Source organism: Schistocerca nitens, chromosome 3 (genome assembly GCF_023898315.1).
Source record: "Schistocerca nitens isolate TAMUIC-IGC-003100 chromosome 3, iqSchNite1.1, whole genome shotgun sequence".
Classification (NCBI taxonomy): Eukaryota; Metazoa; Arthropoda; class Insecta; order Orthoptera; family Acrididae; genus Schistocerca; species Schistocerca nitens.
This window is the reverse complement of record NC_064616.1, coordinates 485,518,616-485,546,293: the sequence shown is the minus strand read 5'-3', so window position 1 is coordinate 485,546,293 and position 27,678 is coordinate 485,518,616. Positions and strand designations below refer to the sequence as shown.

The following is a 27,678-nucleotide window of genomic DNA, read 5'->3' as shown; positions in this document are numbered from 1 at the left end:
AGATTGCTACACTACTAAGAGCCAGTTGTAAAGTCCCTGGTTAACAGTCAGTTGTTCTATTCCAAAAATAATATAGAAAACACGTTGTACGAACAAGTAATAACACCTAACTGGAGAATAAAAGTGGGATAACTAAAGTGGTGATTCTGGAAGGGTTAGTGAAGTTAACAGGAGAATAAGTTTTGACAATGGCAGGAATAGTTACGGAGTTAGTGGTGACAAGATTGATTGTTAGAATGAGGAAGCAGAAGAAATGGTGACATCACACAAATTATATTGAAGAATATGATGATTCCAAATTTATATAAAAATTGAATACTACTACTATTCGATCTCATGGTTGAGAAACTGGAGCATATGAATGAAATATGAAACTATTTCCTAACCTAAGACTTTTTGCTTCTCTTAGGTCCAATAGGCATTTGATATTGGTACTTCGTGAATTATGTTCTGTGGTGTTACTTATGTAAACGAGATAGATAAAAATGACCATTTGTGTCAAAACAGTCTCGCTTATTTAGAATGTGTTACAGTTGCTGCAATATTAAAAATGCCTATTTTGTTTTACCTAGCAGCCAGTGACAAAACAGATGTAATTAAATAGAGAAACCACACCAGTCTTGGGTACTATTCATATGAAAAGTTTTGTCAGTATTAAACAATGACATTTTGATTTTTCATGTAGCAAAATGGTTGATGTACTTTGATGAGGTGATAGATTCTTTTTGAGAAAGGAAAGCATGTCATGTAAAGCTGTAGCAAGATTGGAGAGGAAAAAATGCTGAGACCTAAGGGTTGAAGAAATGTGCACTGTATTGCTTGTTTCTTGCTTTTTTAATGCTTTTATGTTTCCTGTATTCAGTTTTATTTCACATAAAAGAGAAAGTTATTAGTTAATAGGCAATAAAGAGAGCAAATTTTCTGAAGAATTCTTATTCTTCCAGTCACAAATAATCCCACACAACGTTAATTGTGAGGATTTTTTTATTGACATTTTAATTTCCAATGTCCTGAATATAGGTTTGATGCCTTCCATTGCAAAATATACACATTTAAATTTCTCAGAGCAAAACACAGTGATGTGTGATAGAAGAAAGCTGTGAGAAGAGGTGTGGAACTGGACTTTGGCACACTGAAGACCAACAAACATATATTTCTTGTATATCAAACTCGTCAGGAAGATGCGCACTATGGAATGAACATATTTTTGAAAAATTGATTTTTTTTTAATTTTTGATGTCCTGTCCTAAACTCTCATGGGTGGTGGGAAAGGGGGGGGGGGGGGAGAGGGGGTCACCACTATCTAATTTTAGCCTTGGTTCAGAAATATCATAGATCTAGGGCTGTTCCGTATTGTAGAAAAATGAGCAGGCTCAGACCTGAAGTGCCCATATATGTATTCACTTAACTTATTTGATTCCATCTGGAAAAGTAAAGTAGAGTGCATTGTGAGGAAGGTGCTAGAAAAATTCTGCAGAATCAGAGCCATGAAATTGTTAACAATGTTTATAATATTATGAACAATATCACTGATTTAAGCCAGCTAATTACCTGAAAAACCTTCAAGTATATGTTACTGATGTTACATTTGTAGCCATGAAATCGACTGAAAATGAGGACCATTGAGTTAACGTAGTTCCTTTACATACATAATGAGTAAGAAATGTCAGTGGAAAGAGCTAACCCAAGTCATCCAGTCAACAATAGCTAATTTAAATCAAATGAACAATGAATGCCCAACTTTGTGAATGTTGGTTTCTATTTTTAAAAAATAATAGCATTTGTTCAGTCATACATAGCATTCCTATTATGGTAAATAATCTTCAGTAGTGTGGAATGAGAAAAGTTAAGCAGTTATCATAGAGAATGGCTTGCCAATACTTACCATCTGAAGGCAAAGTTCTTATTACTGCCAACAGTCACATTTAAAAGTAGTTCCTTCCTCAGAGAGGAAGTATGGATGGCCTGGGGAAGCTTAGAAAGGAAGGATGGCTCTCTCGAACCAAATTATGAGGGGAACCATCTGTTGCGAGGACAAAGGGAGACATAAATGAAATGGGAGGTGTCACAGAGGGTATGATGTCAAAGATAATACACTATTTACTACTGTGGCGGCTTCAGTTCAGAGGTGATGAGGACAGTATGGATTAGGAGGAAGAGAAATAAAATGAATAGTACAGTTAAGGACTAGAAGAAAAAGAATATGAGGAACAACCTTTTGGTAATTGTTTGTATTTCAGACACATCGAGACCATAATAATATTTCTAAACAAACAAGAAAAATATATTTTATTTGTCCATAAGACACAATAGTTTAACATTCTTTTCAAACCTGACTGTTTTAGAAACAGTATAGACATTTCCAAAATAAGTAGATGTGTGTCTGAGAAAAGTATCATAACTGCAGTCCAGTAGATAGGAGCTTGTGTAAATACCTACATTATAAACACAGAAGGAAAACTTATTGCCTTAGAAATTTTCCTTATGTAAAGTCAAGATTGCAGATATATATGTTGTGCCTGTTGATTGCAATTTATTTTAAATTCTTAATAAGTGCTTAATACCTTTATTTCCATTTCAGATCGTCATTACAAGGTAACAGTGGAACTGGCTCAACCTCAACATGCAGAATCTTGGGTTCAAGGTTTTATGCGGATCTCATTACACAGTGACACTAATGTAATTAAAAATTTGGACCTCACACCAAGGTATTAATTATGTTAAAATATTGTAAAGCATGTGCTAGACTTAATTTAGTTAATGCGGTTCAAAGTATGTAATAAAATAAATTGAGTTTACTCTGAGTAGTAAAATGCAGTTGTCACTCATATTGTGTTGTTGCACAATATATACCACTTTTTAAATAACTGTGATGAGTAACTTTTCTAAAAATACTGGTTATAATGTATCACTCTTAACACATATAGTTACACAAATGAAATTAATAAATCAGATATGGTTAATGGAAAATTAATACAAGTAGAATGTTTGGCATACAAACATATAAATAGATGTTGCACCTTTCTGGTTTAATTAACTGAGATATTCTTTTAGAAATCATGTTAGACTACTGGCCATTAAAATTGCTACACCACGAAGATGACATGCTACAGATACGAAATTTAATCGACAGGAAGAAGATGCTGTGATATCCAAATGATTAGCTTTTCAGAGAATCCACACAAGAATGGCGCCGTTGGCAATGCCTACAGTGTCTTGACATGAGGAAAGTTTCCAACTGATTTCTCATACACAAACAGCAGTTGACTAGCGTTGCCTGGTGAAACGTTGTTGTCATGCCTCGTGTAAGGAGGAGAAACGTGTACCATCATGTTTCAGACTTTGATAAAGGTCAGATTGTAGCCTATCACGATTTCGGTTTATCATATCGCGACATTGCTGCTCACATTGGTCAAGATCCAATGACTGTTAGCAGAAATTGGAATCGGTGGGTTCAGGAGGGTAATACGGAACGCTGTGCTGGATCCCAACTGCCTCATATCACTAGCAGTCGAGATGACAGGCATCTTATCCGCGTGGCTGTAACGGATCGTGCAGCCACATCTTGATCCCTGAGTCAACAGATGGGGACGTTTGCAAGACAACAACCATCTACATGAACAGTTCGATGACGTTTGCAGCAGCATGGACTATCAGCTCGGAGACCATGGCTGCTGCGATAGTGGACTCAACGACAAACCTGGGTGCACGAATGGCAAAATGTCATGTTTTTGGATGAATCCAGGTTCTGTTTACAGCATCAAGATGGTCGCATCCATGTCTGTGACATCGCGGTGAATGCACATTGGAAGCATGTATTCATCATCGCCATACTGGCGTATCATCCGGTGTGATGGTATAGGGTGCCATTGGTTACACGTCTCGGTCACCTCTTGTTCACACTGATGGCACTTAGAACAGTGGACTTTACATTTCAGATGTGTTGCAACCCATGGCTCTACCCTTCATTCGATCCCTGCAAAACCCTACATTTCAGCAGGATAATGCATGACCGCATGTTGCAGGTTATGTATGGGCCTTTCTGGATACAGAAAATGTTCGACTGCTGCCCTGGCCAGCACATTCTCCAGATCTCTCACCAATTGAAAACATCTGATCAATGGTGGCCGAGCAACTGGCTCGTCACAATACGCCAATCACTACTCTTGATGAACTGTGGTATCGTGTTGAAGCTGCATGGGCAGCTGCACCTGTACATGCCATCCAAGCGCTGTTTGACTCAATGCCCAGGTGTATTAAGGCCGTTATTACGGCCAGAGGTGGTTGTTCGGGGTACTGATTTCTCAAGATCTATGCACCCAAATTGTGTGAAAATGTAATCACATGTCAGTTCTAGTATGATATATTTTTCCAATGAATACCCGTTTATCATCTGCATTTCTTCTTGGTGTAACAATTTTAATGGTCATTAGTGTACGCAGATCACAGCATGAAGAAGAGTTTTCAGTGATGTGAAATAGGTCCAGATACACACATTATAAATTGCTTCTGGACAGAGCACCTATTACCACCTATCACTTATTATTATGTATGTGGTAGCTATGAAGGGGATTTGCATTACTTTATTTGTTCAGAAAATGGCTGGAAATTAACATGTCACTGGATACACAGAAAATCTAAAAACTGCCTCTTTTCTAGTTACCATGTTGTACAGGCTATTTGCTATTTTCACTGCTGGTCAGCTGTAGTTCCAAGAGCAAGACAAATGTAATAGGGTGCTTTAGATCACACTATAAATGTATTGTTTTGAATGTAGTTTTGTTAAATTTCTTGTGTGTGTGCTCTTCCACTGCTAAACAGTTATTCTTACTGTATATTGTTACGCATTACTCTGTTTATTCTTCACCTCTGATTTTACATTATTATATTAATTGTTTCATAGAGAATACTTTATACAAGCAATGCTTCACATCATCAAGGTACCATAATAACCTCATTGTGTAATCCACCATAAGCAGCTTAATGATTGAAGTATCTATTAGACAGCTAATTTCAGTGACCAAACCATGTTTTTTTTTTTTTTTTTTTTTTGGGGGGGGGGGGGGAGGGGGGGAGCTTGGGGCTGGACTTACGAGTGGAGTATTTTTAATCCTGTGGAAGACAAATGACAACTTATAAGTAGCCATAAAAATGTTTCAGTTCCAGTCCTATTAAGAACCTGTGTAATACAGACATTTAAAATGTTTTCTAGAAAGAAAACCCCTGGACTTCACTGTATTTTTTGCTTTCCCTGAGAGCTAGAGGAGAGCAGTACCACTGCCCTCCCCCCCCCCCCCCCCCCTCCTTGCTTCTGGGTATGGGCATCCTCAATTGCTAACTATGCCTTCCACATAATAATCCCATTTGTAAATATCTTCTCATTCATAAGATTGTGATAATCACTAGTACCATGTAGGCTAGCCAAAGTCACACTTGCTTCAATGTTCCCCCTTCTTGTAACACCACTCTGGTATAAAATTTTGGAAACTTCTTGTAGTGTCTTATGTAAACAAAGCTGGTTTCTTAAAAATAACCTTTTTATTTAATTGTGTCTCCAATTTTTATGTCTTCATTTATCAAGCTTTCTAATATGATTCTGGGATGCTAGTGACAGGATCATAATGTTTTCTACAGAAATTTCCCAATTTTCATATTTAAGAGGATGGAAGACCAGATTATAGCATCCTATTGATGATGTCATTACAGGTGGTCATATTGTAGAGCATATCATTTTGTAATTCTGCTGATATTTGTAACTGTTGCCATTCTTTTATTCTTATGTTGGAATTTACTTGAAGTACCTTTTTTAAGAGATTCGTCATTTCCGAACTTCCCTTTCACTTCCAGCAGTTTTGGTATGAAAATGGTAGATTGTGAATGGTGTGAAAAAAAAAAAAAACTCAAAAGTACTATCACACTTCCTCCTGCAAACACCACTAGAATCTTTTGCTGCACAATTAATGTTAATGACATAATATTGCAGACAGACAACTTACTTTATGACATAAAACTCAGCTTCTGACATGTTTTTTCAATGGTGTGTGTTTGTTTTGTATAATATGTTAACTAGTTCAAAATAGGGAAAACTTTTGGCCCCAGGGAAGTATTTGCCATGTTCTATATCCATTACCTGAAAAAAACTGACACTATTTTACCACTATTTTATCATAGATCTCAGGAGAAATAGTGCATTCCATGTAAGTAGAAAAAACACCACAGGTTCTTCCAGTTTATAAATTGACTCCAGGACAGTTGCAACAAAACTACATACTATATATTTGATGCCAACTGTTCTTAAATAATTAGCACAGATTTTGCAGGCATGGGTCATGTGAAACCTAGGGTTCATCTTTTTCATTCATGAAACCCAGAAAGCTCTATGGAACAGTTTCCAAGTAGCTATCACGTGTTTTGACTTCTGGAAAGCCTTCAATACAGTTCTGTACTGTTGTTCATCAAATAAAGTATATGCTTAAGGAATACTGTCAATTTGGGTCTGAGCACATGGACTACATTCTCAGATATGTGCGTGGCTTGAAAACTTATTAAGTGATAAAACAGTGTCCTCAATGGCAAGTGTTAGTAATAGAATGTTGTCCTGAATGGTGAGTATTCATTGGAGACAAAGAAATCCTCAGTAGTGCCCCAGGAAAGTGTGATAGAACCACTCCAATTTTCTAAATACATAAAATATCTTATGGATAGTGTGAGCAGCAGTCTGCGATTTTTCATTGATGGTGCTGTAGTGTACAGGAAATTGTTGTCTTCAAGTGACTGTAGGAAGATACGGGCTGTCTTAGGTATAATTTGTATTTGGTGTGATTATTGGCAGCATGCTCCAAATTTGGAAAAATGTAAGTTAATGCAGGTGGATAGGAAAAACAATCCTCTAATGTTTGAGTACAATATTAGTGATGTGCTGCTTCACACAGTCACATTGATTAAATATTTTGGCATAACACAAGGTGTATACAACCCGGGAAAAACCCGGGAATTTTTTCATCTGGGAGAAAAACGGGAAAAACCCGGGAATTTTTTCATCTGGGAGAAAAACGGGAAAAACTCGGGAATTTTTTAGAATTCCAGGAATTTTTCATTGTTTTAGTTTTCTGTTAAATTTTTGTAATTTTGACTCGTAGGAACCAATACTCTAACAAATATATTTCTGTATCCCGTTACTGCAGAATAGAACTTCAACAATAAAACATAATGAGAGAAAACAACGAAAATAACTTAAATTTCAAAGGAAATGCGCCATATACAGTGACAACACACAGTGCTCATGCAAGCATGTGCCAACAGCAAAATGTGTCAAAGGCTTTAGGAAGACTGTGCAATGCTTTAGGAAGACTGTGCAATGCTTTATAACAACAAATTCCCTCCGATGAGCATGAAGTCAAAACTGTTTACATTAGATTCATTTTAGCAGTTACGAGCGGGCTCATTTGCATGCGCAGTTGAGTCGCCTTTGAGTATTAGAGTCTCCTGCTTCTGGCTACAGGAATGTGACTGTTGGCTGTGCAAGCAGTCACAGAAAGCAGCTAGATGCTACCGGGAGAAGGGGACACCAAATTCATATTCTTGAGGGAAAATAAACTTGTTTCACAAAGCACTTAGCATCCAGCGCACATTGGTCTATCAATTATTCATATGATTTTGAAACACATCCCTGTTGGTTTTTGAACATTTTTGAACACATTTTAAGTTGATTTCTGAATGAATCATAAGTTGATTTTTGAATGCGTGCATAGTGTACATGATGTCTCTGTCAGGAGAATCCTCGTCGCATCTAGAAATAAACCTTCCTCAGACAAAAGGGGACTGGGCTATACAAGCTGAGCAGAGTAAAGCCGAATGGATGAATGCCAATCTCTGTCTGATTATGTGGTTGGTTGGGTTTGCAAATGATCATTGTTGTTATAATTCTAGCAAAATCCATAGATTCAGACTACCAGAATGGAAATAAATGAGTAACAGGAATAACAGATGAGAAAGATTACGTATTATCTTCTCGGTGTATCCAAGAAAATGAAATTTTGACAGAAAATTTTTGGCCAGATCGCTACACTAGTAAGGACCAGTTGTCAACCGCTAAGTTATATTCTGGAAGTAATGCGGAAAACGTGTTGTACGAACATGTAACAACGCCTAATCGGAGAATAATCGCGGGATAACTGAACCTGTGATTCTGCCAGGATTAGTGAGTTAATCGGCGAACAAATTTTGACAATGGCAGGAATAGCTACAGAATTGGTGATGACAAGATTGTTTGTTAGAATGAGGAAGGAGAAGAAACAGGGATGTCACACAAATTATGGGAGAATAAGACAATTCCAAATTTATATAAAAATTTCGTAATACTACTTTTTGATCTCGTGCTTGAGGCACTGGTGCATATAATGAAATGTGAAACTATTTCCTAACATAAAGAATTTTGCTTGTAGTAGGCCTAATAGGCATTTGATATTGGTACTTCATGAATTATATTCTGTCGTGTTATAAAAATGACCATTTGTGCCAAAACAGTCTCGTTTATTAGATGTGTATTACAAAATTGCTGCAATATTAGAAAGATGTAATCAGATTGAGAAACCACACCAGTCTTGGGTATTATTTGTATTGAGAGCTTTTTCAGTATTAGATAACGACACTTCGATTTTTCATGTAGCAAAATGTTTTATGAACTTTGTTGAGGTAATAGATCTTTTCACAGAAAGGAAATCATGCCATGTAAAGGTTTAGCAAGATTAGAGAGAAAGAAATGCTAGGTGTTAAGAATTGAAGAAATGTGTACTTCCTTGCTTAGCTCTTGTCTTTATTGGTTTTATGTATCCTATATTTAATTCTATGTCACACAAAACAGCAAGTTGTTAGCTAATAGGCAATAAAGAGTACAAATTTTCTGAAGAGTTCTTGTTCTCCTGATTACAAATAATCCCACTTGCTATTAATTACAAAAGTATACACATTTCAATACCACAGAGCGAAATACAGTGACGTGCGAGGGAAGAATGCTGTCTGAAGAGACGTGGCATGGCACTTTGGCACACTTGTGACCAAAATACATGTCTTACATTTCCTCGAACACACATGTTTTATGTTTCAGACTTTTCAGAAAGATGTGCGCTACAAGATAAACATAGTTTTGAAAATTCGATATTTTTTAGTATTGACACGGTTAGCAAATATTGTAGATCCGGGGCCAATGCGCAGAGCAGTCTGAGTTATAGTGGGTAGTCTCCACGTGACCTGTGTTTACATTTAGTGATTTTGCCATTTCTCCTTCGTTTACTCTCACGTCAAATGAAAACAAAATGGATATCTGTTACCGGGAGCTATCAAGTGAATTAAAATACATTCACATGATTACAGAAGGCTAAAATATGTTATTAGTTTCAGATTTTATTTTATTTCATTTCGAACTTTACTGACAGTGAAGTTATTTTTGTCTGCTTGCTAAAGAAATTTGTCTTTTATTAACCTTTTCCGCAGAGGCAGTCAATGTATTTGAAACGAAATGTTTAATTCCACAGTACGGGCTAGTTTCAACTGTTCACTGCATTTAAAGTGCATGTTTTCATCTTCTAGCAGGTATGGCATTATGCCATACCAAAGAAGCAAACCTGATGTAGTACAGTACTGGTGCTCCAAGAAAATTTAAATTCCGAAAACCACACTGAAAAACTTAATATCAGGTCGAGGTCTACTTCATTGGGAATCTGGACATACGAATGTGCACTTTAAGTAGGCTATGCATTTTAAATGTGCACATTTAAGCATGGTTCACGAAATTCTGATGCTCTTGGAGTATCCTGTGATGTCTTGTTTGTACATAATGTATGATCTTTCAATGATTTACACGTACGTACATACAAGCTTCCTGCCTCATGGTAGCTGCACAAGCATGGTGTTGCCTGTTATCTGCGCTCTCTGGCAACTGATGAAACGAACCTATTTCTAACAGGTCGTGGGAAAATATTGCGAATGGTGATTTGAAAGGTGCTACTTTCAAAGTAAATATCCTTTTACGTAAGTTGAACTATGTGCGAGAATCTACCATGAATTTCTTAAATCACAGAGCGTTTGACTGTCATTTAAAAGTCAACTCTTTGATGATGAGCCATTTAGAAGAATTTCTAACCCCAAAGATCAGACATTTATGTCACTATTAAAAATTGTACTGGCACATTTGCGTGATATATCTTAAAGTGTAACACGCGCAAAAAAGATCAACATCATATGCAAAAGCTTAGCTTCTCTTGCAGCTTATTAACCTTAGAGACCAATATTATATGTGAACACTTTGCTTTTCTTGTAGCAACACTATGTATACTAATTTAAACTATTAACTTTTCCTCTTTGTGTGTTCGTGCTACTTATCAGCAATGTTGCTGTCAGCTGACTATATCACATGTCCTATGCTCTGAATACCTGCTGTCATCAGCTGGTGAGATCACGTGATATGAGCTATAACTGGCTTACAGAAGTGCATCACAATCTCGATTTCAATGATTCAGAAAGCAACATGTGGTGTTTGATGTAATTCCAATGTCTACTTTCGTAATACGAAAATATGCAGTGTACATGTTGTTGCACATCAAAGATATTTCCAAAATGTGTCTTCTTCCCTGAGTTTTGATTGATAAGTTCCGCAGGCAAAATATAATGTCACTTAACACAGAAAAAGTGTGTTTTCACCCGGGAGAAAGTGTATTTTTAACCGGGAAATCCGGGAAAAATCCACGCGCGCGCGCGCGCGCACACACACACACACACACACACACACACACACACACACACACACACACACACACTCTCTCTCTCTCTCTCTCTCTCTCTCTCTCTCTCTCTCTCTCACCCCCCCCCCCCCTCCTCTCCCTCTCCCCCCTTCTCCCCACTATTCCTTGATGCCTGAATCCTTCTTTTAATCAAATTGTGACATTAATTTCTTTTATTAGTTATTCAATCTACTCATCTAATCTGCAGAATTCTGGAGCACCACATTTCAAAAGCTTCTATTCTCTTCTTAACTGACTTGCTTATTGTCCATATTTCACTTACATACATGTATGCATGCTCTTGATATGTTCTGATCTTACTGTTAACCAGCTTTATCTGTGTCTTACTCCCTACATTGTGTATTTGAACATTTGTGAAAAGCTGTCTCACAAATTTCTCTGATATTAAGATCTGCAAGGGCCTAAAGAACCAATTTTCATTGGTGTAGAAATGCTCACTGGCTACACTGATGCCCATTTCTTCATAAAAGCTGGAGGCTCTTGAATGAACTTCCCACAAAACCTCATGTTCCGCTGGCCACGGGTTTTTCAATTTTCTGCAGATAAATATGTGTTTGTGTGTTCTAACTATTCTCATCATATTTTTAATTTACCTGACTTGCATAAGAGGGACATCATTCTACATTTTAAAGTCTCAGTGAGGTTTCTGGGCCTCATTTTTTTCTCCAAATTACCATGGTTACCACACCTGAGGCACTCTTTCATATGCTTTTAGTACATTGCTTTATGACACCTTAACTGAGCACCAGAACTCAGTAGCTGTATTTATGGATGGGTCTAAACAGGGTGACTCCATTGCTTGCTCTCTTGCTTTCCCTGATCGTATTCTCAAGATCCGACTGCCTCAAGACTTTACTGCCTTCTATGTGGAATTATATGCCATCTCAAAGGCACTGGGGCAGATAAGACACGTTTTGAGTGTGAAATTCCTTGTTTGTTCGGATTCCCTGAGTGCCCTTAACTCTCTACAACACTTGTACCCAGCAGATAAAGTAGTCCAGAATATCAAGGATGCCCTCCTCTTACTACAAATGCTGGGGAAAGATGTTTCTTTCTGCTGGGTGCCAAAGCATATGGTTGTTGTGGGGAATGAAATGGCAGATGCAGCAGCCAAGGAGGCATGTCAGTATGCTCAATTAGTTCAATGCACCATCCACCTGCATGCTCTCACCTTGCTGTTGAGGTATAGAGTCATGCATCAGTGGGAAGAAGAATGACTGGAAGTGGTAGATAATATGTTGCACCTCATTAAGTCCACAACACAACTGTTCTACATCTACATCTACATCTACATAGATACTCCACAAGCCATCGTATGGTGCATGGCGTAGGGTACCCTGTACCAGTACTAGTCATTTCTTTTCCTGCTCTACTCACAAATAGAGCAAGGGAAAAATGACAGTCTATGTGCCTCTGTATGAGCCCTAATTTGTTGTATCTTATCTTTTTGGTACCTACGCACAGTGTATGTTGGCGGCAGTAGAATCATTTGGCAATCGGCTTCAAATGCAAATTTTATAAATTTTCTCAATAGTGCTTCTCAAAAAGAAAGCTGCCTTCCCACCAGGGATTCCCATTTGAGTTCTCGAAACATCTTCATAACATTTACATATTGTTTGAACCTGCTGGTAACAAATCTAGCAGCCTGTCTCTGAATTGCTTCAGTATCTTCCTTCAATCTGACATGGTACGTATCCCAAACACTGACCTTCCCTAGCACAGTTCTCACATGTTTGTTCCATCTCATATCACTTTGCAGTGTTACACCCATATATTTAAACAGTGTGGCTGTGCCAAGCAGGACACTAATAATGCTGTATCCAAACATTACAGGTTTGATCTTCCTACTTATCTGCATCAACTTACATTTTTCCACATTTGGGGCTAGCTACCTTTCATCACACTAACTGGAAATTCTGTCTTAGTCATGTTATATCTTCCTACAGTCACTCAACTTCAACACCTTACTGTACACCATGGCTTCATCAGCAAAAAATTGGAGATTGATGCTCACCCTGTCAGCCAAATTATTTATGTATAAAGAGAACAACAGCGGTCCTATCACACTTTTCTGGGGCACTCCTGACAATACTCTTGTCTCTGATGAACCTTTGCCATCGAGGACAACATACTGGATTCCATTATTTAAGAAATCTTTAAGCTACTCACATATCGTGAACTTATCACATATGCTCGTAACAACTTGCAGTGGGGCACTATGCCAGATATAGAAATAAGGAATCTGCATGTTGCCCTTCATCCATAGTTTGCAGTACATCATGTGAGAAAAGAACAAGCTGTGTTTCACATGAGTGATGCTTTCATGGACATTAGCTTTTCAGTCTCAAGAAAGTTTGTTTGCTGTATTCAGAATGTGAATGTGTTCTAGGATTCTGCGGCAAACACAAGTTAATGATATTGGTCTGTAACTTTGCAGGTCTGTTGTTTTACCCTCTTATATACTGTAATCATTACACATTCTTCCAGTCGCTTGGGACTGGGTGGGGGATTCACAATAAATGCAAGCTAGGTAAAGGACCAATGCTGTAGAGTATTCTTTGTAAAATTGAACTGGGATTCCATCTGGACCTGGTGATTTATTTGCTTTCAAATTTTTCGGTTGTTTCTTTATGCCAGGATACTTATTATTATGTCGTTCACCGGAGTCTGTCTGATGGTCAGATGATGGTATTTTTGTAAGATTCTTATGTCTGAACAATGTCTTGAATCTGAAATTTAAAACTTTACTTTCGTTTTTCTATCTTCAGCTGACACACCATACTGGTCAACAAGGGACTGAATAGAAGCCTTAGACCTGCTAAGTGATCTTGTGTAAGACCATAATTTTCTCAGGTTCTCTGCCAGATCTTTTGCTCAGGTGTGACAGAGGTAGTTGTTGTATGCTGTGTGCATAGATATTTTCACAGATGCATGAATCTCGACTAACCTTCACTTGTCGTCATTTGTGTGTTCCCTTTTGAACTGAGAGTGTAACAGCCTTTGCTTCCTCAGCATCCTGTGAATTTCATTATTGAATCATAGTGGGTCTTTTCCATCCTTTGTCCACTTACTAGGCACATAACTCTCCAGACCATGATGTACAATCTGCTTAAACTTTGGTCATAATTCCTCTACATCCATCTTACTGGAACTAAGTGATGCCAATTCATGGTCTAAGTCTGGTGCTAATAGCAGCTTATCTGCTATGTCTAGCAGGAACACTCTCTTAGCCTTCTTGACTGGTTTATTAAATTTTGTAATCATAGTAATCGCTAATCCCCATTTATATACTCACATTGTTGATAAGGCCATTCTATACTCACATTGCCTGCTAGCTGTTCAAGACATTTTCCAGAAAACATGTTCAGAAGCATTTCTCATGACTGTCTGTTTGTACCACACACTATGAATCCACAGGCATCCCAGTCTATACTCTGTACGTTAAAGTCGCCTTCAACTAGTATTGCATGATCTGAATATTTACACACTACTGACCATAAACTTTCTTTGAATGACTCTAGAACTGTCACAGCAGAACTGGGTGGCCAGTAAAAATATCCAACAATTAACTTCGTTTCAATTACACGTGTTATAAATGACCTGATAACTTCAGTGTCACACTCAACTTCAACCGCAAAAGAGAAAATATTTTTGTCAATTGCAATAAACACTCCCCCTCCTATGACCTCTAATCTGTCTTTTCGATTTATGTTCCATGACTCGCTAAATATCTCAGAGCTTTCCACTTCGAGTATCAGCCATCTCTGGGTCCCAAGAATAATTTGAGGATGAGAACTTTTGTGTAGGGTAGTAAATTTGGGAACACTATGAGGATTACTCTGACAGTTTACTGATAAACTTATGACAGGTGAAGTGTCTTTATTCTGAACACCGTTTGACTTCTAGTCTGAACACAGTTTGACTTCCCTTGCTGCATATCAACTGGAAAGTGATTATCAGGGCACCTCAAACTACTGCCTAGCCTCAAAAACCCTCATGTGCAGACCACAAGCACTCTGCTTCCCAAGTAGCAGCTTCCTTTGTGTAGTGCACCCCTGACCTACAAATGACCAAAAGATAATGAAGGTCGAGAAATCTGCAGCCAAGACCATCACAGAGTCGACAAAGCCTTTGATTGAGACCCTCCACTTGGCCCTAAACCAAAGGACACTGATCAACTCTGGGAATGATGCAGCAAATTGTGAGCTCTGCTTGCAGCCCATGTGCGAGGCCAGCAGTCTTCGCTACCTCTGCCAGCTGCTTGTATGAACTGAGGGTTGCCACAGAACCCATGCAACGGGTATAATGGGTGCCGACATGAGCCACAACTTGCAGACAACTACACCCTGCATGCTCAGTAGCCTCAAGCGAGGCCACCTCCACATCTCAGATGAGGCGCCCTGGCAGACATACCAAGTGAACATGGCTTTTCTTCCAGCCCTGAACACTATCTGCCTGAGGGTTTCCATAAGTGCATAAGCGCCTAATACAGGAGCTCCCAATAACTAGTAACCCCCCCCCCCCCTATCACCCCATGTGCCTGCTCGGATCCTGCCGAAGGAGCAGCCACCTGTCAACTCACAGGGTGAATGGGTGAGGCCAGGTGGCCAATCTTCACATTGGCCCTCCACCTTGAGTGATGCAAATGCATTACTATCCACCACTCACCCTGTTGTGAGTGCAGACCCACCATGATGGGTGCACTAGGAGGTGCCTCAGAAGCAGAGCCCATAGCCAAAACAAGCAACATCTGCGGTGTCCCATGTGACACACCAGATTCTCTGCCACTGCTGTACCTCGAGGCAGCAGCCTGAAGGTGACTGACCATAGCCATATCATAGAATGTGAGAGTTTTACACCTCCTTCCAGCCACAGAAGTGGGATGAGGTTCTCCTTACTCATTTTCTCATAAGTCATAGCCCTCTGATGCACGGCTTCTTGCTCCAATGAGAGGACCCTCCAGTGTGTGGTCTTATGGCATACAGATCACAGTGCACCACATTTTACTAGACTGTGTTTTATTTTCAGACCAAAGGGTGGAAGCTCATTGCTGACAGATTTGCTGTTTATCTTATCTGACAATCAGATAATCCCACTTGTTCCCTGAAATTTTAGAGTGCCATTTTTTGTCTGTTATCAGGGTGGCTGGTTGATCTATGTTTTTGGTGAGTGATCAGATAGGTGCATAGTGCTGAGAATCTCTTTTAGTTTTCCTCTATTCTTTGTTATGTTTTGATAGTTTTTGTACATCTCCTGATTGGTGGCATTGTTTTTCATGTCGTGAGAGAGTGTGACTGAGCAGGTGATAGAGTGAGTTAGTTAGTTAGTTACGTGTTCCATTGATCAATAGCACGTAAAAACCGTTATGATACGTGGAACGTGTCAAATGCACAAGAAATGCGCACAGGTAACAAGGATTTTTTTTCCTTTTTTTTTCTTTTTTTTTTCATTATAGTGTTATACCTAAATATTTCTATTATCTATCCCATTCCCTTAAATGGCACAAAATGCATATATTATATCTCCAGATTTATTTACTCTTATTCAAGAGTTCATCTATGGTATAGAAGGAGTTGTCAAGGAGGCATGATTTCAATTTGTTTTTGAAACTATTACTGCTGTCTGTCAGACATTTTATTTCATCTGGTAATTTATCAAAAACTTTTATAGCAGCATATTTTACCCCTTTCTGTGCCAAAGATAGGTTAAGTAAAGGTTAGTGTAGGTCTTTCTTTTTCTGGTATTGTAATCATGAATGTCACTGTTGATTTTAAACTGGTCCATGTTGATGAGAAAAAATTTCATTACTGAGTAAATGTACTGTGAAGCAGTTGTAAGAATTCCTAACCTTTTAAACAGATGCCTACAAGATGTGAGACTATGAACCCCACACATTATTCTAACTACTTTCTGTTCAGCAGTGAATACCTTTTGCCTAAGTGTTGAGTTGCCCCAGAATGTTATTCTGTATGACATCAGAGAGTGGAAGTATGCAAAGTATGTTAGCTTACTAATTTCTACATCCTCAAAATTGGCAATTATTCTGATTGCAAAAGTTGCTGAACCTAGTCGCTTTAGGAGATACAAAATATGACTTTTCCAATTAAGATTCTCACCTATATGTACACCCAAAAACACAGTATGCTCTACCCTGGCTACTGACTTTTTTTGATGTGTTATGTTTATTGAAGGAATTATACTTTTTGCAGCAGTAAATTGGATGTGCTGTGTTTTTTCAAAGTTCAGAGCAAGCCCATTCACAGAAAACAAATTAATAACTTTTCCAAAGACCTTATTTGTATCATTTTCTATCGGACTTTCTTTTACTGGTTTAATAATTATGCTTGTATCATCAGCAAACAATGTCAGTTCAGCATCTTGTTTCACATAAGAAGGGATGGCATTCACATATATCAAGAACAGGAGGGGACCCATGATCGAACCTTGTGGAACACCTAATGTAATTTCACCCCAGTTAGATGAAGTGGCAAACTGCTTTGAATCACTTGAAGCATATAGAGAGACTTTTTGCTTCCTGTTCTGTAGATATGACTTAAACCACTCATATGCTGTTTCATTTATACCATAGAATTGTAATTTCTCTAACATAATGTCATGGTTCACACAATCAAATGCTTTGGATAAGTCACAGAATAATCCTACTGGTGACATTTTACTATTTAAAGACTCTGTTATGTGGACAGTGAAATTGTATATTGCTGTGTCAGTGGAACAACATTTCTGAAATCTGAACTGTGATTTACTAAGTATCCCATAACTGTTGAGATGGCTACCCACTCTTGAGTACATTACTTTCTCAAAAATTTTTGAAAATGCTGTAAGCAAGGATACTGGCCAGTAATGATTGACATCTGTGGTTTCCCCCATTTTGTAGAGAGGCCTGACAATGGCATATTTTAACCTGTCTGGAAAAATACCCTGAGTCAGTGATGATGCATTACATATGTGACTCAAAACATCAGATGTAATTCCTCTACATTGTTTTAATAACTTGTTAGAGTGAGTGTGATTTTATCTCAGTTTGTCTTTTAGTTCTCTGATTGCATTTTCTAAGTTTTAAGAACATTTGTTTCAACTGTTCAACTGATCTACATATTGGCACTGATAACCTTGAGTGGTTGATTGCCCCTAAACACTTGCTCCCCCCCCCCCCCCTCGTCACCCTCCTACACACACACACACACACACACACACATTCCATGGATTCACCATTCCAGTCTGTAAAATGGGTGATGGGTGCTGAGAATTGCAGAATTATTAAAAGTGGTCTTACATTAAATCAGTAAGTGGATCAAAACAGCATATCCAGTCACTCTGGGATGATAATGGTATTGAAACAGAGGATGACACACGTAAAGCTGAAATACTAAACACCTTTTTCCAAAGCTGTTTCACAGAGGAAGACTGCACTGCAGTTCCTTCTCTAAATCACCACGTGAACGAAAAAATGGCTGACATCGAAATAAGTGTCAAAGGAATAGAAAAGCAACTGAAATCACTCAACAGAGGAAAGTCTACTGGACCTGATGGGATACTAATTCGATTCTACACAGAGTACGCGAAAGAACTTGCCCCCCTTCTAACAGCCATGTACCACAAGTCTCTAGAGGAACAGAAGGTTCCAAATGATTGGAAAAGAGCACAGGTAGTCCCAGTTTTCAAGAAGGGTCGTCAAGCAGATGTGCAAAATTGTAGACCTATATCTCTGACATCGATCTGTTGTAGAATTTTAGAACATGTTTTTTGCTCACGTATCATGTCATTTCTGGAAACCCAGAATCTACTCTGTAGGAATCAACATGGATTCCAGAAACAGCGGTCGTGTGAGACCCAACTCACTTTATTTGTTCATGAGACCCAGAAAATATTAGATAAAGGCTCCCAGGTAGATGCCATTTTCCTTGACTTCCGGAAGGCATTCGATACAGTTCCACACTGTCGCTTGATAAACAAAGTAAGAGCCTACGGAATAACAGAGCAACTGTGTGGCTGGATTGAAGAGTTTTTGGCGGACAGCACACAGCATGTTGTTCTCAATGGAGAGACATCTACAGACTTTAAAGTGACCTCTGGCGTGCCACAGGGGAGTGTTATGGGACCATTGCTTTTCACAATATATATAAATGACCTAGTAGATAGTGTCGGAAGTTCCATGTGGCTTTTCGCGAATGATGCTGTAGTATACAGAGAAGTTGCAGCATTAGAAAACTGTAGCAAAATGCAGGAAGATCTGCAGTGGATAGGCACTTGTTGCATGGAGTGGCAACTGACCCTTAACATAGACAAATGTAATGTATTGCGAATACATAGAAAGAAGGATCCTTTATTGTATGATCATATGATAGCGGAACAAATACTGGTAGCAGTTACTTCTGTAAAATATCTGGGAGTATGCGTATGGAACGATTTGAAGTGGAATGATCATATAAAATTAATTGTTGGTAAGGCAGGTGCCAGGTTGAGATTCATTGGGAGAGTCCTTAGTAAATGTAGTCCATCAACAAAGGAGGTGGCTTACAATATACTTGAGTATTGCTCATCAGTGTGGGATCCATACCAGGTCAGGTTGACAGCGGAGATGGAGAAGATTCAAAGAAGAGTGGCGCATTTCATCACAGGGTTATTTGGTAAGCGTGATAGCGTTGCAGAGATGTTTAGCAAACTCGAGTGGCAGACTCTGCAAGAGAGGCGCTCTGCATCGCGGTGTTGCTTGCTGTCCAGGTTTCGAGAGGGTGCGTTTCTGTATGAGGTATCAAATATATTGCTTCCCCCTACTTATACCTCCCGAAGAGATCACGAATGTAAAATTAGAGAGACTCAAGCATGCACAGAGGCTTTCCGGCAGTCATTCTTCCCGCTAACCATACGCGAGTGGAACAAGAAAGGGAGGTAATGACAGTAGCACATAAAGTGCCCTCTGCCACACACCGTTGGGTGGCTTGCAGAGTATAAATGTAGATGTAGATGTAGAACCTCATCATCAAACCAAAAGTTGACGCTCAAGAAATTTCAGAAATTTTACAGTGATGAAGTTTTTGACAGGTTGCCATGAAATGTTGCTGAAAGTAACACATTCTTCATTGGAGGTCTGGGAGACCATCATTTTCTGCAAGACACATCAAGGGAGGCCACAGTTTGTGATTTTTTTTAACAATTTTTAGATACATTGCCAAATCTGGTGCCAAAATATGTAGATGGAAGGCAAATATCAACTATGAAACACAAAACTGTTAGATAAAACTTGAAATATATAGACTTAACCAAACAAGCCAGAGAATGTGCTTAATGATATTGATGATAATGATTACTTTGAAGTATGGGATAGGCCATAACAAACACACACACACACACACACACACACACACACACACACACACACACACACACACACACGTGTGTGTGTGTGTGTGTTCCTCATGTACTGATTCTAGTTTCACATTAGTTACAAACTACACAACAGTAAGAAAGACACTATTGCGACTAGCCTATATATGAAAATTTTGGGAATTAACATTAATAATAACAATCCTTGATATGAATTAAAATTTTATGACATAAAGTGGGTTCATAATTTTTTATAGGAACTGGTGATTTGCATGCAAATTTGTTTTTCACAAATGTCTATTTTCCTCATAACTATGTGTCATTGCTTTGAGCTCTCGTCATTCTCAGTGCCGCTGTTCTATTGGATATTAACAAATTCCTCTTTTTCAGAAATGTTTTTCCAGTCTCTGTTTTATATCCTCTGTACTTCAACCATCATCGCTTATTTCACTGCTCAAACAGTGAAACTCATCTGCTCGATTTAATGTCTCTTTTCCTAGTCTAATTCCCTTAACATTGCCTGATTTAGTTAAACTACATTCCATTATCCTTGTTCTATATTTTTTATGTTTATCTTATAATCTCTTTTGAAGAGGTTACACATTGTTTTCAATGGCTCTTCCAAGTTCTTTGATGTGTCTGAAAGAATTACAATGTCATCAGCAAAGCATAAAGTTTTACGAGGTGCATTCAAGTTCTAAGGCCTCTCCGGACTGGAAAGAGATAGAAACATGCGCATTGTTTTAAAATGAGGCCGCGTTCATTGTCAATATGTCCCAGAGATGGCAGCACCGTATGGCAGATGGAATTTTACCGCCAGCGGCGAGAATGAGAACTGTTTTAAATACTTAAAATGGCGACGTTTTCCTTACTTGAACAGCGTGAAATCATTCGTTTTCTGAATTTGCATGGTGTGAAACCAATTGAAATTCATCGACAGTTGAAGGAGACATGTGGTGATGGAGTTATGGATGTGTTGAAAGTGCGTTCGTGGGTGCGACAGTTTAATGAAGGCAGAACATCATGTGACAACAAACCGAAACAACCTCGGGCTCGCACAAGCCGGTCTGTCGACATGATCGAGAAAGTGTAGAGAATTGTTTTGGGGGATCGCCGAATGACTGTTGAACAGATCGCCTCCAGAGTTGGCATTTCTGTGGGTTCTGTGCACACAATCCTGCATGACGACCTGAAAATGCGAAAAGTGTCATCCAGGTGGGTGCCACGAATGCTAACGGACGACCAGATGGCTGCCCGTGTGGCATGTTGCCAAGTAATATTGACGTGCAATGACAGCATGAATGGGACTTTCTTTTTGTCGGTTGTGACAATGGATGAGACGTGGATGCCATTTTTCAATCCAGAAACAAAGCGCCAGTCAGCTCAATGGAAGCACACAGATTCACCGCCACCAAAAAAATTTCAGGTAACGGCCAGTGCTGAAAAAATGATGGTGTCCATGTTCTGGGACAGCGAGGGCGTAATCCTTACCCATTGCGTTCCAAAGGGCACTACGGTAACAGGTGCATCCTACGAAAATGTTTTGAAGAACAAATTCCTTCATGCACTGCAACAAAAACGTCCGGGAAGGGCTGCGCGTGTGCTGTTTCACCAAGACAACGCACCCGCACATTGAGCTAACATTACGCAACAGTTTCTTCGTGATAACAACTTTGAAGTGATTCCTCATGCTCCCTACTCACCTGACATGGCTCCTAGTGACTTTGGCTTTTTCCAACAATGAAAGACATTCTCCATGGCCGCACATTCACCAGCCGTGCTGCTATTGCCTCAGCGATTTTCCAGTGGTCAAAACAGATTCCTAAAGAAGCCTTCGCCGCTGCCATGGAATCATGGCGTTAGCGTTGTGAAAAATGTTTACATCTGCAGGGCGATTACGTCGAGAAGTAACGCCAGTTTCATCGATTTCTGGTGAGTAGTTAATTAGAAAAAAAATCGGAGGCCTTAGAACTTGAATGCACCTCGTATTTTTCCTCTCTGAACATTAGTTATGCTGCATCATCCCAACAAGGCACAGCAAGGGCAAAGGCACCACAGGCGCAAAGATGCGAGTTGGTGCCATTGCCAAAGAGACTCCCCACCTGTACAAGTTCCACCAGTGCCATGGGTGGCACCGAGGGTGGAGATATTGACTTCAACTTGGCCAATTGCCAGCCAAGTACAATCTACCAGTGACCGGACAATAGACAGAAACCTACTTGGAAGAAGACAGAAGAGCAGCTCTCACCCACTTGATTATACAGTAGATCATCGCCCAGGGCTGACTTTGACAGGGAATGTCGTTTAGTGAACTCTTAGAAGTGAACAGACACTTGTAAATTGTGTTTGCTATGTACTGAAAAGTTTACCTATGATTTTTTGCACTTAGCTATTGAGGTGCTTTTTCATGTTATATTACATGCAGCATTGCAGAATTCATTATTCAACAAACCACAAAGATAAAGAGACCTTTTTAACTCATTTGTGTGACTATGTTACTAATTTGTTGGAGTGTTGTAGAACCTTCATTCGCCTCCCCTGTTATTTGACGCTGGGGCATAACTGTGTAATAGTGGTAGGAAGAAATTGTCTTAGTGATGTACTGCACTAGAAGCCACTCCATAAACTCACAAACTCGGCCTACTGCAACAACAGTGGCAACTCAGCCTTGACAGCAGTGGCAACAAGGCCTTTACAAAATTGACAAAGGGGTGGCAGATTCCCAAGTCAGAAGCAGTGGCAACAGCGGCTGGCATGACTTTAGCTTCAAATTTAAAGTGTTCTTATTTACCTTATTACTTCTACACAATTGTGACCTTATATATATATATATATATATATATATATATATATATATATATATATATATATGTCTGCTTGTGTCTGTGTATATGCGGATGGATATGTGTGTGTGTGCGAGTGTATACCCGTCCTTTTTTCCCCCTAAGGTAAGTCTTTCCACTCCCGGGATTGGAATGACTCCTTACCCTCTCCCTTAAAACCCACTTCCTTTCATCTTTCCCTCTCCTTCCCTCTTTCCTGACGAAGCAACCGTTTGTTGCGAAAGCTAGAATTTTGTGTGTATATTTGTGTTTGTTTGTGTGTCTATCGACCTGCCAGCGCTTTTGTTTGGTAAGTCTCATCATCTTTCTTTTTAGATATATTTTTTCCACGTGGAATGTTTCCCTCTGTTATATATATATATATATATATATATATATATATATATATATATATATATATATATATAACAGAGGGAAACATTCCACGTGGAAAAAATATATCTAAAAAGAAAGATGATGAGACTTACCAAACAAAAGCGCTGGCAGGTCGATAGACACACAAACAAACACAAATATACACACAAAATTCAAGCTTTCGCAACAAACTGTTGCCTCATCAGGAAAGAGGGAAGGAGAGGGAAAGACGAAAGGATGTAGGTTTTAAGGGAGAGGGTAAGGAGTCATTCCAATCCCGGGAGCGGAAAGACTTACCTTAGGGGGAAAAAAGGACAGGTATACACTCGCACACACACACATATCCATCCACACATCCTAAGGTAAGTCTTTCCGCTCCCGGGATTGGAATGACTCCTTACCCTCTCCCTTAAAACCTACATCCTTTCGTCTTTCCCTCTCCTTCCCTCTTTCCTGATGAGGCAACAGTTTGTTGCGAAAGCTTGAATTTTGTGTGTATATTTGTGTTTGTTTGTGTGTCTATCGACCTGCCAGCGCTTTTGTTTGGTAAGTCTCATCATCTATATATATATATATATATATATATATATATATATATATATATATATATATATATATATATATATATATACGAAAGCGCTGGTAGGTCGATAGACACACAAACACACACACAAAATTCAAGCTTTCGCAACAAACTGTTGCCTCATCAGGAAAGAGGGGAAGGAGAGGGAAAGACGAAAGGATGTGGGTTTTAAGGGAGAGGGTAAAGAGTCATTCCAATCCCGGGAGCGGAAAGACTTACCTTAGGGGGAAAAAAGGACAGGTATACACTCGCACACACGCACATATCCATCCACACATATACAGACACAAGCGGACATATTTAAAGACCAAATTTAAATATGTCCGCTTGTGTCTGTATATGTGTGGATGGATATGTGCGTGTGTGCGAGTGTATACCTGTCCTTTTCTCCCCCTAAGGTAAGTCTTTCCACTCCCGGGATTGGAATGACTCCTTACCCTCTCCCTTAAAACCCACATCCTTTCGTCTTTCCGTCTCCTTCCCCTCTTTCCTGATGAGGCTACAGTTTGTTGCGAAAGCTTGAATTTTGTGTGTGTGTTTGTGTTTGTTTGTGTGTCTATCGACCTGCCAGCGCTTTCGTTCGGTAAGTCACATCATCTTTGTTTTTACATATATTTTTCCCACGTGGAATGTTTCCCTCTATTATATATATATATATATATATATATATATATATATATATATATATATATATATATATATAGTTGTGGTAGCATGTCATATACATCACACCTTTTGCTTTTATGTTATTGGTAATAAACTGGTTAAGATGTCAACCCCACCCACAATTTATAATTCATTATTGCATGATGCAACTCTCATCTATGCTACTTTTGTAAACCCTTGTTGCCAGTTTTGTAAAGGGCTTGTTGCTACTTCTTTGGAAGCCGAGACGCCACTGTTGTTACAGTAGGCTGAGTTTGTGAGTTTGCGAAATGGCTTCTGGTGTAGTATACCACTAAGACAATTTCTCCCATCCACTATTACACAGTTATGTCCCACAGCCAAGTAACAGGATAGGAGAATGGAGGTTATACAACACTCCAACAAATTAGTAACAAAGTCACAAAAATGAGTTAAAAAGGTTTACTTGTCTTTGTGACTTGTTGAATAATGAAGTCTGCAACAATGCATGTAATATAACACAAATAAGGCCCTCAATGGCTAAGTGCAAATAATCATCGGTAAACTTCTCAGTACATAACAGATGCAATTCACAACAACTGTCTATTCACTTCTAAGACTTCACTAAATGATGTTCCCTGTCTAAGCCAACCCTGGATGATGATCTACAATGAAGTGGGCAAGAGCTTGCTCTTCGTCTTCTGAGTAGGCTTCTGTCCATTGACGTCTGGTCATTGGCCGATTGTACTTGGCTGGCAATTGGCCAAGGCGAAGTCAATGTCTCCATCCTCAGCACTGCCCGTGGCACTGGTGGAACTCGCGCAAGTGGGGAGTCTCTATGGCATTGGAACCAGCTCACATCTTTGTGTCTGTGGTGCTTTTGCCCTGGCTGTGTCTTGTTTGGATGACACAGAAAATTTCATTTCCAAATGTCTCCTTGGCTCCCTTCACAGCTTGCTCAGTGCACATACTGAATAACATCAGGATAGGCTACAACACTGCCTGACTCTCTTCTCAACTATGTTTTCCCTTTTGTGTCCTTCAAGTTTAATAATTGCTGTCTGGTTCCTGCACAAGTTGTAAATAACCTTTCAGTCCATGTATTTTATCCCTGTTACCTTCAAATTTTCAAAGAGTGTGTTCAGTCAACATTGTCAAAATCAATCTGTAAATTTACAAATGCTATAAATGTAGATTTCCTTTTCTTCAACCTATTTTCTAAGATCAGCCATAGGGCTAGTACTGCCCCTGTGTTCCTGTATTTCTCTGGAACCCAAGCTGATCTTTGGCAGTGATGACCTCTACAAGTGTTTCTGTGCTTCTGTAAACAATATGTGTCAGTATTTTGCAACAATGACATACTAAACTAATAGTTTGGTAATATTCAGACTTGTCAGTAGCCGACTTCTCTGAAACTGAAATCATTACATTCTTCTTAAAGTGTGAGGATATTTGAACACACTCATATATATTGCCCACCATGTGGAATAGTTTTGTCATGACTTGCCCTCACAAAGATCTTGATAATTACTAGGCAATGTTCGCCATTCCACGGGCCTTGTTTTAACTGAGATTTTTCAGTATTCTCTCAAATTCTTCTCATGGTATTATATCTAATTTGCAATTAATTTCTCCTTGATTTGCATAATTTTATCTTGTTGTACATTTCTATGTACAGCAGTTTTATATAATACTTCCAACTTGCAGCTTTCCATTCTTTACTTCGTGCTGGCTTGCCATTTTGACTCCTGATGTTCATAGAGTTGCTTGCCTTTTTCTCCAAAAGGTGCTTTAATTTCTTAGTAGGTAACATTTACCTTCACACTAGTCACACATGCTTCTACAGCCTTGCATTTGTCCTCTAGCCATACCTAATTAGCCATTTTGCTCTTTATGCCAGTCTCATTTTTTTTTTCTTTTTAAACATCTATATTCCTTTTGCTTGCTTCATTAGCTGCATTTTTATATTTTTTCCTTTAGAGAATTAAATTCAATATTTTATTTGTTATTCAAGGACTTCTATTAGGCCCTGTGTTAATCCTCTGCTGCCTTCACTGTTTCATATCTCAAAGCTGCCCCCTTCATCTTCAATTGCATTTCAGTCCCCTGCTTCCATCAAACACTGCCTAGTGCTCATTCTGAAACTGTTAACAAGCTCTGGTTCTTTCAGTTTATCCAGGGTCCCTTCTCTGTAAATTCCTATCTTTTTTATTTTTTTTCAGTTTTAATCTGCAGTTTATAACCAATGAATTATGGTCAGAGTCCACATTTGCCCCGGGAAAAGACTTACAGGTTAAAATCTGGTTTCAAAATCTTTGTTTCACCACTATATAATCAGTCTAAATATTTCCATTGTCCCCACGTCTTTACCACATATACTACCTTCTTTCACGATTCTTAAACAAAGTTTTAACCATGATTAAATTATGCTGTGTGCAAAATTCTATAAGACAGCTTACTCTTTCAGTCTTGTCCTCAGTCCATGTTCTCATATCATTTTTCCTACCATAGGATTTTAGTCATCCATTACAATTAAAGTTTCATCTCCCTTATACTACCTCAAGAATTTCTTGTATGTCATCACACATTCTTTCAACCTCTTCGCCATCTAAGGAGGTAGCTGGTATATAAACTTGTACTATTGTGGTGGGTGTGGGTTTCATCTCTATCTTGGCTGTGATAATGTGTTCACGATGCTGTTAATAGTAACGTACCTATATTCCTATTTTCTGACTCATTCTTAGGCCTACCCCTGTCTCATCCCTGTCTGATTTCATGTAGATAATCCTGTCCTGACCTGGCCAAATCAATTTCTTTTTTAAAATTCTCTATCCTAACTACCTGATTAAGGGATCTAACTCCCACTTTGGGAGCAGTAGTATGCCAGTTTTGTTTTCCCTAATGACAACATCCTCTTGAGTAGTGCCTGCTCATGAATACAATTGAGAGACTATTTTACTTCTGGAATATTTTACTGAAGTGGATGCCATTGTCATTAAGCCATCATTAAGGTGCATGCCTTTAGGTAAAAGAATGATGGCTGTAGTTTTCCCTTGCTTTCAGCCACCCACAGTACCAGTGCAATAAAGTCATATTGACTAATGTTACAAGGCCGGTTAGTCTGGTCTCT

General features: G+C 38.9%; 1 protein-coding gene across 6 annotated transcripts in view; it reads left to right on the top strand.

The window, feature by feature from the left end:
* The window catches only part of LOC126249630 (pancreatic triacylglycerol lipase-like), a 486,518-nt gene that overhangs the window by 421,672 nt on the left and 37,168 nt on the right, over positions 1–27,678 (top strand). For all 6 annotated transcript variants that reach the window (XM_049951305.1, XM_049951303.1, XM_049951304.1 and 3 more), the window contains one exon: positions 2,582–2,708. In XM_049951305.1, coding sequence (XP_049807262.1) covers positions 2,582–2,708 — 127 coding nt within the window. The remainder of the gene's footprint in view (positions 1–2,581; positions 2,709–27,678) is intronic.